The 12,273-nt window shown below is 51.9% G+C and overlaps 1 protein-coding gene across 2 annotated transcripts in view; it reads right to left on the minus strand.

Annotated features, from left to right (window-relative positions):
- Positions 1 to 12,273, minus strand: part of ADGRD1 (adhesion G protein-coupled receptor D1) — a 116,699-nt gene that overhangs the window by 62,386 nt on the left and 42,040 nt on the right. For both annotated transcript variants that reach the window (XM_084761995.1, XM_084761994.1), the window contains 4 exons: positions 11,895 to 12,012; positions 10,920 to 11,030; positions 9,385 to 9,460; positions 7,349 to 7,490 (listed from right to left, as the gene is read on the minus strand). In XM_084761995.1, coding sequence (XP_084618121.1) covers positions 7,349 to 7,490; positions 9,385 to 9,460; positions 10,920 to 11,030; positions 11,895 to 12,012 — 447 coding nt within the window. The remainder of the gene's footprint in view (positions 1 to 7,348; positions 7,491 to 9,384; positions 9,461 to 10,919; positions 11,031 to 11,894; positions 12,013 to 12,273) is intronic.

Raw genomic sequence — 12,273 nt, forward strand, 5'->3', positions numbered from 1 at the left:
TGGTTTGAAGGGAGCGTTAGAGCTGAGGGTATCTGTAGAAGCTGGGAAGGCAAGAAAGGAAGTTGCCCTTCTGGGCCGCTAACACCTGGAGTTTAGCACAAGGAGACTGATTTTGTACATCAGGCCGCCAGGACTCTCAGATAATAAAGCTATGTTGTTCCAAGCCACTGAGTTTATGTGGATTTGTCACAGCAGTTGTGGGGAGTGGGGACGTCTTTCTAGAGGAAACGGTTGACACCCTGGACGATACAGAACTCTTTAACTTGCACAAGGCAAAAAATTGTCAAAGATAAAACACAGCTACGGCGGATTGCAGCAGGCAACGAGCTATCTGTAAGATGAAGAGGGATTTTAGAAGTCAGTAATGAAGCAAACAACATATTCCTCTCCTACCCACCCCCACCCCATCCCAAATCAAGGCAAGAGTGCATGATCTGAAAGAAAAATGCAGATGGCCGAGTCACTCAGGGAAGGGCGCTCAGCATTGCCAGCAATCAAAGGAACTCAAAGAGAAACAAGCAGATGTAAGTTTGTGCCCATCAGACTTTAGAGCTAAGTGGGAAGCGGGCTAACAAGCCCCGGTGGTGACAGCAGTGATCTTAGAATTCTTCTGAAGGCTCTTCTGCAGTGAACATCAGTCGTTAAGATGTAGATTCCGCCATCAACGGCCCAGGCGAAGCGTGAGGGGTTCGCACGGCTTTAGCATAAAGCCACTGAGGTTAGGGAGGTAGAAACAGCCAGTTTGATGGATAGGGAAGGTAGCTCAGCAGCCTAAGGGGGGAGGTTTATCTTGCTAACAGGTGGAGCCCAGTCAATTGGGCGTGAATGTGGGGGACCTGATCACGTGCAGACACAATTAGACAGCGAGTGCAGAACTTAATGGAAGCGAGCGGGAAATGCTTCAGGCGGCCCCGGAGATTCTCTGGGACCTCCCGTCCGATGAGGTTTCTTGACCAGGACACCGAGGGGCATGAAGCTCGAGTCGGGAGCTTGATAAATGGGCTTGCATGAAAATTTAAAGCCAGCCACTCATCAGCAGACACCCTGAGAGCAAAAAGGCCAGACGCAGCCAAGGAGGGAGACTGCAGTACAAATGCCTCACATTCAAGAAAGGCCAGGAACTGAAAATCGATAAGGAAACAAAAGCAGAATCTAGATGGAAAATAGGGTATATATATATATATATATATATATATATAGAGAGAGAGAGAGAGAGAGAGAGAGAGAGAGAGAGAGAGAGAATGCCTGATAAACACATAAAAAGGTCACCATAGAAAAAAATAAATAAATGGAAAGCAGAGTGAGGCAACATAGCCCCCTGGATGACCAGCCTGGAGAAAATTGCTCGCTTCCCAAACATGATAGACAAGTTCACGAGGCTGTGGGATGATGGTGCCTACTTTGGGAAATGGGATTCGTCATTGCTGCTGTTCATCAATGACACACACACACATACACACTTGCCCCGGGACCAGCATCTACACTCCCAGGCTCGTGCCCAAACAGGCATGAATACACACCAGGAAGGTCTGGAAGGTTCTGGCATGTTCCCTGCACAGGTCACGCTGGGATGGGTCTGTGCATGGAACGGGCATTGAGACACTGGCTGCATTGGGCCACTTGTGTTGAGGTAACCTCATAGGCATGTCGGCTCTGTGAGGAATGTGGCACTTGTGAGGACAGGTCGCTTCTTAGGAAGGTGTTAGCTTCCCTGACCCATGCTCTTCAGATGGGAGTGAGGGAGTTGGCCCTGAATTATCCTAACCCCCACAACTCACGTTCTGAGCCCAAGCTCACCAGCCTACTGTCTCCCTCTGAACATAAACACATACTTGGCTTAAGCATCACAAGCAAATTAGAAATGACAAAAATCTGTGGCAGTTTAAGCAAACAATTCTACTTCTAAGACGTTAGCATAGAGAGAGACCTGAGTGGGCACAGGGCAGTTCATCATAGCATTGTCTGTTAGGCTTGAGGCTGGGAAAAGCCAGATGCCACAGTGGGAGGCAGGGAGTGGGCTGTGAAGCAACCACAGAAGTGATCAGGGAGTTTATGGCCATTGGCTTGGACACTCAGACAGATTGAACCAAACACTGGGAAAGGTGGCATGGCTGCCCTCACCTTGTTTACACAACTCTGTATGTGTGTCCTTGTGTCCACAGAGCCCCGTTGGGGGCCCATCAGAGCTCGGACATTCATTGTAGATGGATTTTTTTTAAAAAGGAGCCACAGCACAGCACAGTATACAGCAGGAGGCTACCAGGTGCACAGAACACCACAACAAAAGAAGAAAACGCATCATTTACATTAGAAGAAGACCTTTTTCTTTCTTCCCATGGGGCCAACAAGATGGCTTAGTGGGTAAAGGTGCTTGCCTTCAAACCTGCTGACCTAAGTTCGAGACTCACATGGTGGAAAGAGAGAACTCACTCCCACAATTTGTCCTCTGGCTTCTGTACACATGCCATGGCACATGAGCGTGCGCGCGCGCGCACACACACACACACACACACACACACACACACACACACACACACACAAATAAATAAATAAAATAATTTTAATTTTTTTGTCTTTTGTTTTTGATTTTTCGAGGCAGGGTTTCTCTGTGTAACAGCTCTAGCTGTCTTGGAACTCTCTCTGTAGACCTTGAACTCACAGAAATCCTTCCTGCCTCTGCCTCCCAAGTGCTGGGATTAAAGGCGTGTGCTACCACTGCCCAGCTAATAATTTTAATTATTAAAAAAGACCTTTTTTCTTTTCATTCACAACAGATCGTAGCAAAAATAATAGCTGTAAACCACTGGTTTTCAATGTTGTCCTTTAAGAAACAGATCTAAATGCTTAATGATCTAAAGTGGAAAATAATCCAAACGCACCCCAGGAGCTAAAGGACAAGATGCCCACACAATGGAATATTATATAGCAGTGGTTACAATCTAACTGTTTCTACAGCAGTGACAGATGGAATTCTCAACTGGAACTCTCCCAGGGCATTCCTGGCAACGTCTGGAATTTGGTTGTCACGGCTGGAGTCTCCGTTCCAGGCACTGAGTGAACAGAGGCCACAGATGTCGCAGGGTGCCCTCCAGCTAGCTTATCAACAGTGTTCCACAAACCCCCACACCTCGGCAGCATCTCACTGAGTCAAGAGGCCACAGCTGTTTTAGCAGACAGGTCAGTTGCTATGGAGATAGCCAACATCTGGATCCCGTGCCTGCCTGAGTGTGCCATGCAGGACCTATCCTCCGGCTCCACGGGGACACTAGACTTGGAGAACTGTCACGTGAGCCACTCGACTTTGGCATCTACTTCTCGAACATTATCAATTGCGGTGTCCTAGGAGGCTGGGTTGATAATGTGCTACTTTGCATGAAGATGGACTCCCAGGACCAAAATAGCACTCCAAGAGCAGTCACGGCTTCCGGCACTCTTAGAGGGGACCATACAATAAAGCAGCCAGCCTCAGGGATGGAGCCCAGAAAGGTGGTGCAGTGGCCTGAGATGTAGCCTAGCAGACATTCCTGAGATCCAGCCAATCCATAGGTATATCAAGCCTGGGCAGGCCATCTGCCTGCGAAGGGGCAGCTCCTAACACTGGCTTGACTCGGCTCACTTCTCATCCGCAGCCTGAGGATCCTGGGTGGTGGGCAGGACCCAGTCCACTCACAGGGACACTGCCTTAGGTTCCAGGGCCTTTAAGCAGGTTTGCTACGATATGGGCTGAGGGAAGGGAGTACACTGTACCCACCCTTCACCCCTAGAACTCACCAGGTTCCTCTCAGTGTACTACGCAAGAGGAAGCTTCCCCTGAGGAAATGTCCTCATCACATTGTCCTGTAGGCAAGTCTGTAAGACATTGTCTTGAGTAATGATTGATGGGGGGGGGGGCAGGGCAAGTGCTGTGGGCGGTGCCACCCCTGGGCAGGTAGCCAAGGGGGTGAGAAGAAAAGTAACTGACCATGCTTGACCACCAAGCTCAGAAGCAGTGTCCCTGCTGGGCCTCTTTTCCAGTTCCCGCCTTGACTTCCCTTGGTGAACAGGACACGCACACCAAATTAACACTTTCCTCCCCAGCTTGCTTCTGGTCACAGCGTTTATCACAGCAATAGACAGCAAACCTGCACAGGTACCAACACGCTTAAGACTCTGGCCGGGCATGGTGGCGCACGCCTTTAATCCCAGCACTCGGGAGACAGAGGCAGGAGGATCGCTGTGAGTTTGAGGCCAGCCTGGTCTACAAAGGGAGTCCAGGACAGCCAGGGCTACACAGAGAGACCCTGTCTCGAAAAACCAGGGGGCTGGAGAGATGGCTCAGGGGTTAAGAGCATTGGTCCTGAGTTCAGTTCCCAGCAACCACGTGGTGGCTCACAACCATCTGTAATGAGATCTGGTGCCCTCTTCTGACCTGTAGGCACACATGCAGGCAGGAGACTGTATACATAATAAATAAATCTTTAAAAAAAAAAAGATTCAGGGGTGCCCACACCAAGCATACTGCATGACAAGAAAAGAGAGAGCCCCTCAGCCTGGAACCCCAACCTTAGCCTGTATGTGCTTTGATGTGTTGGAAGACAGTGCTGTGACCCCTGTTCCATGCTTTGTGGACACAGCTGGGGGAGACCGTGAGTGCTGAAGATTGCCCCTCCCCCAGCTCCCTCAGTTCATTTCCGTCAGCCCCAGAGAGGATGGCGCAGGATTTTGCTTCTTGCAGCTGCAGCTGCAGCATCCCTCCTACACATCCTCAGGGAGACAGCATGAACCTTCAACCAACCAACCAAACAAACAAGCTAAGGCAAACAAACAAACAAAACCCCTTACAAAACAAAAATAAACCAAAACTCTTAAGACTGTCTTTAATTACCTTTCTCTTCTGGTAGGATAAAAATTCCCCCTCGCTCTCTCTTTAGGCGCAATCCCTCAGTGGAGCTCTTTGTTAAAAATAACCCCAGCAACCGGCCATTAAGCCGGGCATGTGCCTTAGCCTACCCTTCCGGTTCTATTTTTCTCTGGTTTGCAAATTGGCACCTCCCCAGAACTTCACAGAAGACAAAAGTGGAGCCTTCTACAAGACTGCCACCAACAGCACCCGGAGGGTGGGACCTGTGGTAATCCTACTGAAAGGGAAGGCTGTCCCCTCCTCTCAGGCTGGTTCCCCTGGCTGTGGCCTGCAAGCCTTCAGATAGGCTTATGTAGGCTCACGTGGGTATGTGTGTGTGTGTGTGTGTGTGTGTGTGTGTGTGTGTGTGTGTGTGTGTTGTGTGTGTGTGTGCGCGCGTGTGCGCTCGCGCGCGTGCGTAGGTTAAAGGATAACTTGTAGAAGTCACTTCTGTCCTTCCACCGTGTGACTCCCAGGCATTGAATTCAGGTTGTCGGGTTTGGTGGCAGAAGCCCAGTATCTCCTATCTGACTCACTGGCGCTACCACTACCTTCTGAAGTAGACTCAGCACTTGAGACAGTCCAGACTCCTCCTACCTTTCAGAGAGAAGCCTGTACAGCCCCACTTAGGTCAGTCTGCAACTCTTCCCCAGCTCCTTTGATCTGAGTCGTCCCTGTCCCCTGCTCCTGCCCCACCCCCATCTCCTCCACAGCACCAGTAAGTGAGCCTGGAGGCAGGCAGGCATCCCACCCTCCCACTGCCTTCTCCTGAACATTCCAGTGAGGGGGACAGCCACCTACACCTGCTTCCTGCTCCTACATTCCAGTCAGGGTGTGCTGGGCAGGGCGGAACATCTGCACGGTGAGTTCTAGTTTTTACTGCTGCTGAGGTGCCTGGGGCACCTTAGTGGGATAATCAGTCTTCAAGACTATGTTAGTCTGTCCTTGACCACTGCTTATAAAGCTACATCTTCAGAAGCGAGTCACACACACACACACACACACACACACACACACACACACACGCACGCACGCACGCACGCACGCGCATAGGAGACCACAAGAGAGATGAAATGAAAGTGGAAGGGGGAGGGCTACAGGCTGTCACTGTCACCCTACCTGGATGACAGCCTGAGAGACTTCTGTCTTTTCTCTTTGTCTCTCTCCCCCACCCTCTCAATCCCGATTCCTCTCTCTTTCTCTCTGTCTGTCTGTCTGTCTGTCTGTCTGTCTGTCTCTCTCTCTCTCTCTCTCTCTCTCTCTCTCTCTCTCTCTCTCTCCACCATCCCCATGGCATGAGTAGTGGGCACCAGAAGGGGAAGGCAAGATGGAGGAGTCCGTTAAAAGAGAGGTGTCTGTTTGCAGATAAATTTCCAGAGCACTGGGCAGACCCAAGATTCTCAGAGGGCTCTGTTGAAATACTGGGAGCCCTAGAAGCCAGGTTAGGGAGCAGGGCCAAGCAGCAGCGTACCACCAGACCTGTCGGAGACACTTTGAAGACAAACACGGGGGAGAAGCGCAGGATGGGCTCCCTTCACAAAGGAGAGAGGAAATGACACCAGGACAAGGATGGAAACGTCCTGGGTTTCTTAGCTCCAGCCAGTCTTGAGAGTATGCAGGCCCACTGTGCACAGGTGTGTTCTCCTTGGTGTGTGCATAGCCCTGGCGCCGAGCCAGCTTATCTGCCCTCTGCTCTCAGTGGTCCTCATCCATCCTCCTGTCTCCAGAGAGCATCCCTGACTATGTTTTCCAACATGCCTCCACCTGGCTTCTCAACATCTGCTGTCACGTGTGAGCTCCCTCTCCAGGAGCTTTACCTGAAACACTGGGGTTCCCAAGATCTCAGGGACACCGCCCCTACCGTGCATGCTCAATGTCACCCCCAAGACGCTAGGTGCCTGCTACAAGCCTTTGAGGGATGCACCGGAAGACAGTGAGTATGAACACATCTGCACAAGCATCTTAGGGACAACAGTGCATCAGCTCCCATCTCAGCCATCCTGGGCTTCAGGAGGAGCTACATAAAGATGAGAGAACCTCAGTGTAAATGAAGGCATCGGGACAAACAGCTCATCCCTCCGAGCCCAAAGCACAGAGGTGTCACTCTCAAGCTCCGTAGCAACTCAGCTCTGCATTGTGCTTACACCGTCATGCCGGCTAAGTGACACTTGGGACAGCTGTCCCTCTACTCCAAACAAAATGTTGCCACAAGCCAGAGGCATACCCATAAGAGCTGCGCTCACCTCCGAGAGCCACAGCGGGGGACCCCAGAGGCCTCTTCACTCAATGTCAGCCCTTGTTGTGTGTCATCGGCGAGGCTCGCCACATGGTCCAATAACAAAATTACAAGGAGATGGCCTCTGGGGAGCAAAATGTGCTCCTTACCCAATGTTTGGCCCTTGTAAGGCTCTTCCCTCAACGCCACAGGTGCGCAAACCAGAGTCAGCGAGGGGCATGCCTTCCACTCACCAGTTTGTGCCTGAGATGGACAGTGATCAGAGGAGAGCCAGACAGGTTCTGGGACAGTGTGGGCGGTGGGGACACATCCAGGGAGATCAGGTGGCTGGCGACAGACAGCAGGCAGTCTCTGCAGTTCACAGCCTCCGGAATCCTTGGAAATCAGTGGAAAGGGGTTACAAATGGGGCTCGAGGGAGGGTGTGAAGGAAGCTAGGCAAAGACTTTGAAGCAAGTGTCCAGAGACCAACATTTTTCTTTCCTTTTCTTTATTCTTTTTTGGTTTTGTTTTGTTTTTTATTTTGTTTTTGTTTTTAGAGACAGGGTTTTTCTGTGTAGCCTTGGCTGTCCTGGATTTGTTTTGTAGACCAGGCTGACCTCGAACTCACAAAACTCCGCCTGCCTCTGCCTCCCCGAGTGCTGCTGATTAAAGGCGTGAGTCACCCCATCTGGAACTGTCCCCTGTGGGTAAGCATCTTAATTCTGTCCCTTGGTTCTACCGTCTTGGAAGTGTGACAACCTCTCGGGAGGTGAGATAGGGCAGGACCTCAAAATACACCAGAGAATGCAGAAGAACAGGTCTTTGACCCCAGGCTTGGAAATCTCAGCGCGTTTTCCTGCCCGACTACGTAACCTCAGGCACGCAATCATCCTGTCTGAGCTACACAAACATGTGGTCGGTACTTGTGCGGTAGGGTCTACCGTCTCATCGCCTCCTGTCCATCCCTTTCTTCATGAAGGTGCCTCGGTTTCCTCAGCTTATTCAGCGGGCCACTCTTCCTCCACTCAGCCACACACTCAGAGCTGTGAGTCCTTGGCTGTGCAGCAAGCCCTCCCCATCTAGGGCTGTGTTGGGCAGTGCAGCACATTGCTCAACCACGTGACAGCTCGGGGATGAGGTCACGCCCCAGGAACTTGCCATGGAATAAAGTGAATAAGGGAGGGAGGGCTGGGACAGAGTGTCGATTCCCTCTGCTGGATGTCAGCCCTCAAGGACAAGGTCTCCCCGCCTTAAAACTGTAAGGTGACTGCTTGGCAGAGAAGGGAGATGACCCTGAGGAGAGCCTAGAGATGGGATCTGGTAACATCAGAAGGACAGCTGGACAGCTGGACCACACTGCCCCGGATGCCAGATGCCTGCGGGATGTTCAGCTTACACTATCCAAGTCCTCATTTGCTTGAAACCATTCAGACTAGTCTGGGCATGGTGGCGCACGCCTTTAAATCCCAGCACTCGGGAGGCAGAGGTAGGCAGATCACTGTGAATTCGGGGCCAGCCTGGTCTACAAAGTGAGTTCAGGACAGCCAAGGCTAACACAGAGAGACCCTGTCTCGAAAAAAAAAAAAAAAGAACAAAAACAAACAAACAAACAAACAAAAACCACCATTCAGACTAGATTTCTCTGCCTCTCCTGTTCCTGAGTTCTGACGTTGATGTGCCTGCTATTCACAGCCAAGGCCGGGGTAGGGACAGTACAGTGAGACACCTGGTGTGCAGGAGTTAGGCTTGTGGTCTGGCTTAACATGGGAGTGACCCCGGGTGAGTTTAATTATGTACCTGAGCTTCCTGCTCTCCTCATACCAACTGTGCAGGAAGGAAGGAGGGGGAGAAATAGAGAAAAGGGAGAAATCTTCCCAAGGGAGGCAATTATAAAGGCAGGTCTGCTGCCTACCCATTCTACAGATGTGGAAACTGAGGCTCAGAGAGCTTCATTCACGGGTCCCAGGTCACTGTGAGCCCAAGGGCCGCTGACGAGGTCGTCTCTAGCCTGTGCCTCTGAGCATAGCTGACCTGTCTGCCCCCCAGAGCCTGCTGGATCCCACTTCTCAGACTTCCCTGGTCTTCTCCAAAGGGCCAGAAGCCCATCCTGGCTTGAACAACAGGGAAGCCGCAGGTGCTGGGAGCCAGCATTTTCTAACAGAAAGCCATCCGAGTGTGTGGCAGTGTGGGTGTAAGTGCAGTTGGCCATCCAGGAGACAAGCATATACACTGCCCCTGCACCCCCCCACCACCACCACCCTCACCCACACACCACTGTACAACACTCACTTTGTGCTGGCTGGGGGGATGTTGTTCAGGTAATAGTGCATGGAGTGGTAGAGAAGGCCGACAATCGTGGTCCAAGCTGAGGACAAAACAGAGGTCAGACGCCCACCAACACTCCAGTTGTAAGCAGGAGGTGTGCAGGACCACTGCACACTGCGGGGCTGAAGGCAGTGACTCGGGGTGGGGGTGGGGTGTGGGGAGAAGAATGCGCCACAGAACAATGAGATTTACAGCTGCATGGAAGCTGTGCTGGTCCACGGAGCGCTTGGCTGAGACAATGACCTCCTGCCTTGTCCTTTGTGCCCACTCCAGACTCAGGTGCGGATGCCTGCCCAGGATACTGTAGAACCTCAGGGGCAAGGGACACTTCATAGGCTGCCAGTTGCCTGGCAATGAGTATGTCTCAGTCAGTCTGCGTGGGGGGGTATGGGGGGGGAGTACGCTGATACTCAATGGAAGTCTGAAGGCTGCCGCAGACACCCAGATGGCTGCAATGTGTCCCTGGCCCCTTGTTAGAGTGAGAACCGACACACTCAGCGTTTCTTTCACGCCACCCGCGTGATGACACTCGGCCATCAGCGGCTGATTTCGTGAGTTCTCCCTGCTGTCAACTCAGGGCCCGTTACATGCCAGGCACAACAATGCATACACACTTTGCCTTGTAAGTTCCGAAACCATATCATGAGGCAGGCATTGCTACTGTCCTGGCACAGATATGGTCAGCAACTCGCCCAAGGCCACACAGCCAGCGGTGGGCTAAGCTGGGGTTCTAAGCAGAGTTCGGGACCACTGACAAATACGTGTAGAGAACATGGCCTCGGGCCATCCTGGAAATCTGGGCTGTAATATATCCTACAGTGGAACCTGGGTGGATAAAGCAGCTAGGGGATGCCTGTCTCCCGAGAGCAAGATACAGAATCTTTGCCGGAGGAAATACAAGCCTTGGGTACATCTTCTCAAGACCAAAAGATGGATCTTTGGCAGGCCTGGGTCTCTCTCCAGGCCCTCTGAAGAACCACAGCAATTCTAACTGTGAGCGGACACAAAAGAGAGGGATCTGCATAGAAGATGCCAGCCAATACGGCCAGAATCGCCTGGCCTCGACAGTGCCCCTGGGCTACTCCAGGTGCCCTTGGTTACTCGCTCATAATGAGGCTTGATTTGGTCCTGTCCTGAGACAGTTTCTGGCTCCCGTATACAGACACACCTATCCATGCCTATGTTGAACAAGGAGGGGAGGTGCCCGATCTACTCAGAGTCAACTAACCAGGAGCTGAACAGATTTGGGGACACGCAATACCCTGTGTGATGGGCCAGACTCACAGGAACATAAATTTCTAGAACCCCACTCCCAGTCCCTGCTAAATCTACAGTGTGTTATTGTAGAATGTGATGGTGATGCATGCTTTGCCTCAGAGCCTTATCTGGGTGCATCCAACACCCCCACCACCCCCACCCTGTGGGAGCAGCTCCATCAAGGAAGGACAGCCACCCCCAGGCTACTCCACCTGAGGGCCTGGGAAACGGCATCCGCTCACCTTGGCTGTGAAGGGCCTCTCTCGGAATCTCAATGTAGCTGTGCCCATGGGCTGGGAATCTATAGTGGGGGATGCTCAGTCCTGTCGGAAGGACCTTGGCTATGGAGAAATCTGAAAGAGAAGTGGACGCAATGAATGGGGTCAGCTGACCCACTGGCTGCAGGCAACAGGCGGAAGACCCTGTGTGTCACTCTTTCTTAAACTGAACTGACCCCTAGGAAAGAGGAATCGCTTCTAGAAAGGATGATCCAGAACACACATGACATGCACACGTGCACATACATACATGTGAATGTCCACACACACACACACATGAGGTCAGGTGGGGATTTCTGCGTGCGCATGTGTGCATGCATGTGTTCGTGTGTGCATATGTATATGTGTGTAGGGAGTAGCTTGGCAGACAGGCAGCCCCAAAAGCTGCCTCTGGGGGCAGATGAGCTCCTAGACCTTTATAGGATGTTGTGTGATACCACTGCACTGAAGCATCCTCAGACAGATACTCAAGACAAAGAAGGTCTATGGGGACCTGACACATCCAAGGAAAGCCAGGCTGCTTCCTTAGCGATGCTCCGTTCTAGCATTCACTCAGACTCCTCTTCCAATGGCCCTCTTCACCCACCTACGTCTCCAAGGCAGAGAACATCCCACTGGCTACTTAAGGACCCAGAGACTCAAGGCAGCTAGGAGTCTGGATTCCATCTGAGCCCAGATGACTGCCATGGGACACCTATAGCTCCCACATTACGGCGACTGCTTACGCGATCCTGTGTGAGTACCGCGACCCAGCCCTTCTGATCTAATCCTAACACGTTTCCCTTCAAAAATGGGATTTTGCACAAGGCACTGAGCTCAGAAAATGGTGGTTTGTCTCAGCTGTTGTGTGAGCCGCAGGCAGTGTGAAGGCCAGTGGCCTGTACATCCAACATTCTTTCTCCCACGACCCCAACTGCCTCCCAATCTGATAACGGCTACCTGCCATGGAGGAAGAGCCTGCGAGGGTGACATGGGGTTCTCTGGGCCGCAGGTTGGATGATATGTGGCCCATGACGGTGTCAATGGTCTCGACCAGGCCCAGCACCATGGTGTTGTCCTGCAAGTAACACAGACATGAAACTCTGAGGACCACCACCCTCAGCGTCACCAGATGGGCACATCAAGAACTTAGACCTTCACTTCCCCCATGACGGCTGTAAGAGAGAGAAAGTCACCCAACTGCCCCAGTTCAAAGCCTAGGAGGTAACCGTGCACCTGATGAGCTCACGGAGGGAGCACGGACACAAGTCAAAGCTCACCCAATGTCATAGCAGTAACTCCTGAAGGACCAGACAGCATAGAAACCTGTTTACAATTC

The sequence above is a fragment of the Acomys minous genome (genome assembly GCF_964271855.1).
Source record: "Acomys minous genome assembly, chromosome: 16".
NCBI lineage: Eukaryota > Metazoa > Chordata > Mammalia > Rodentia > Muridae > Acomys > Acomys minous.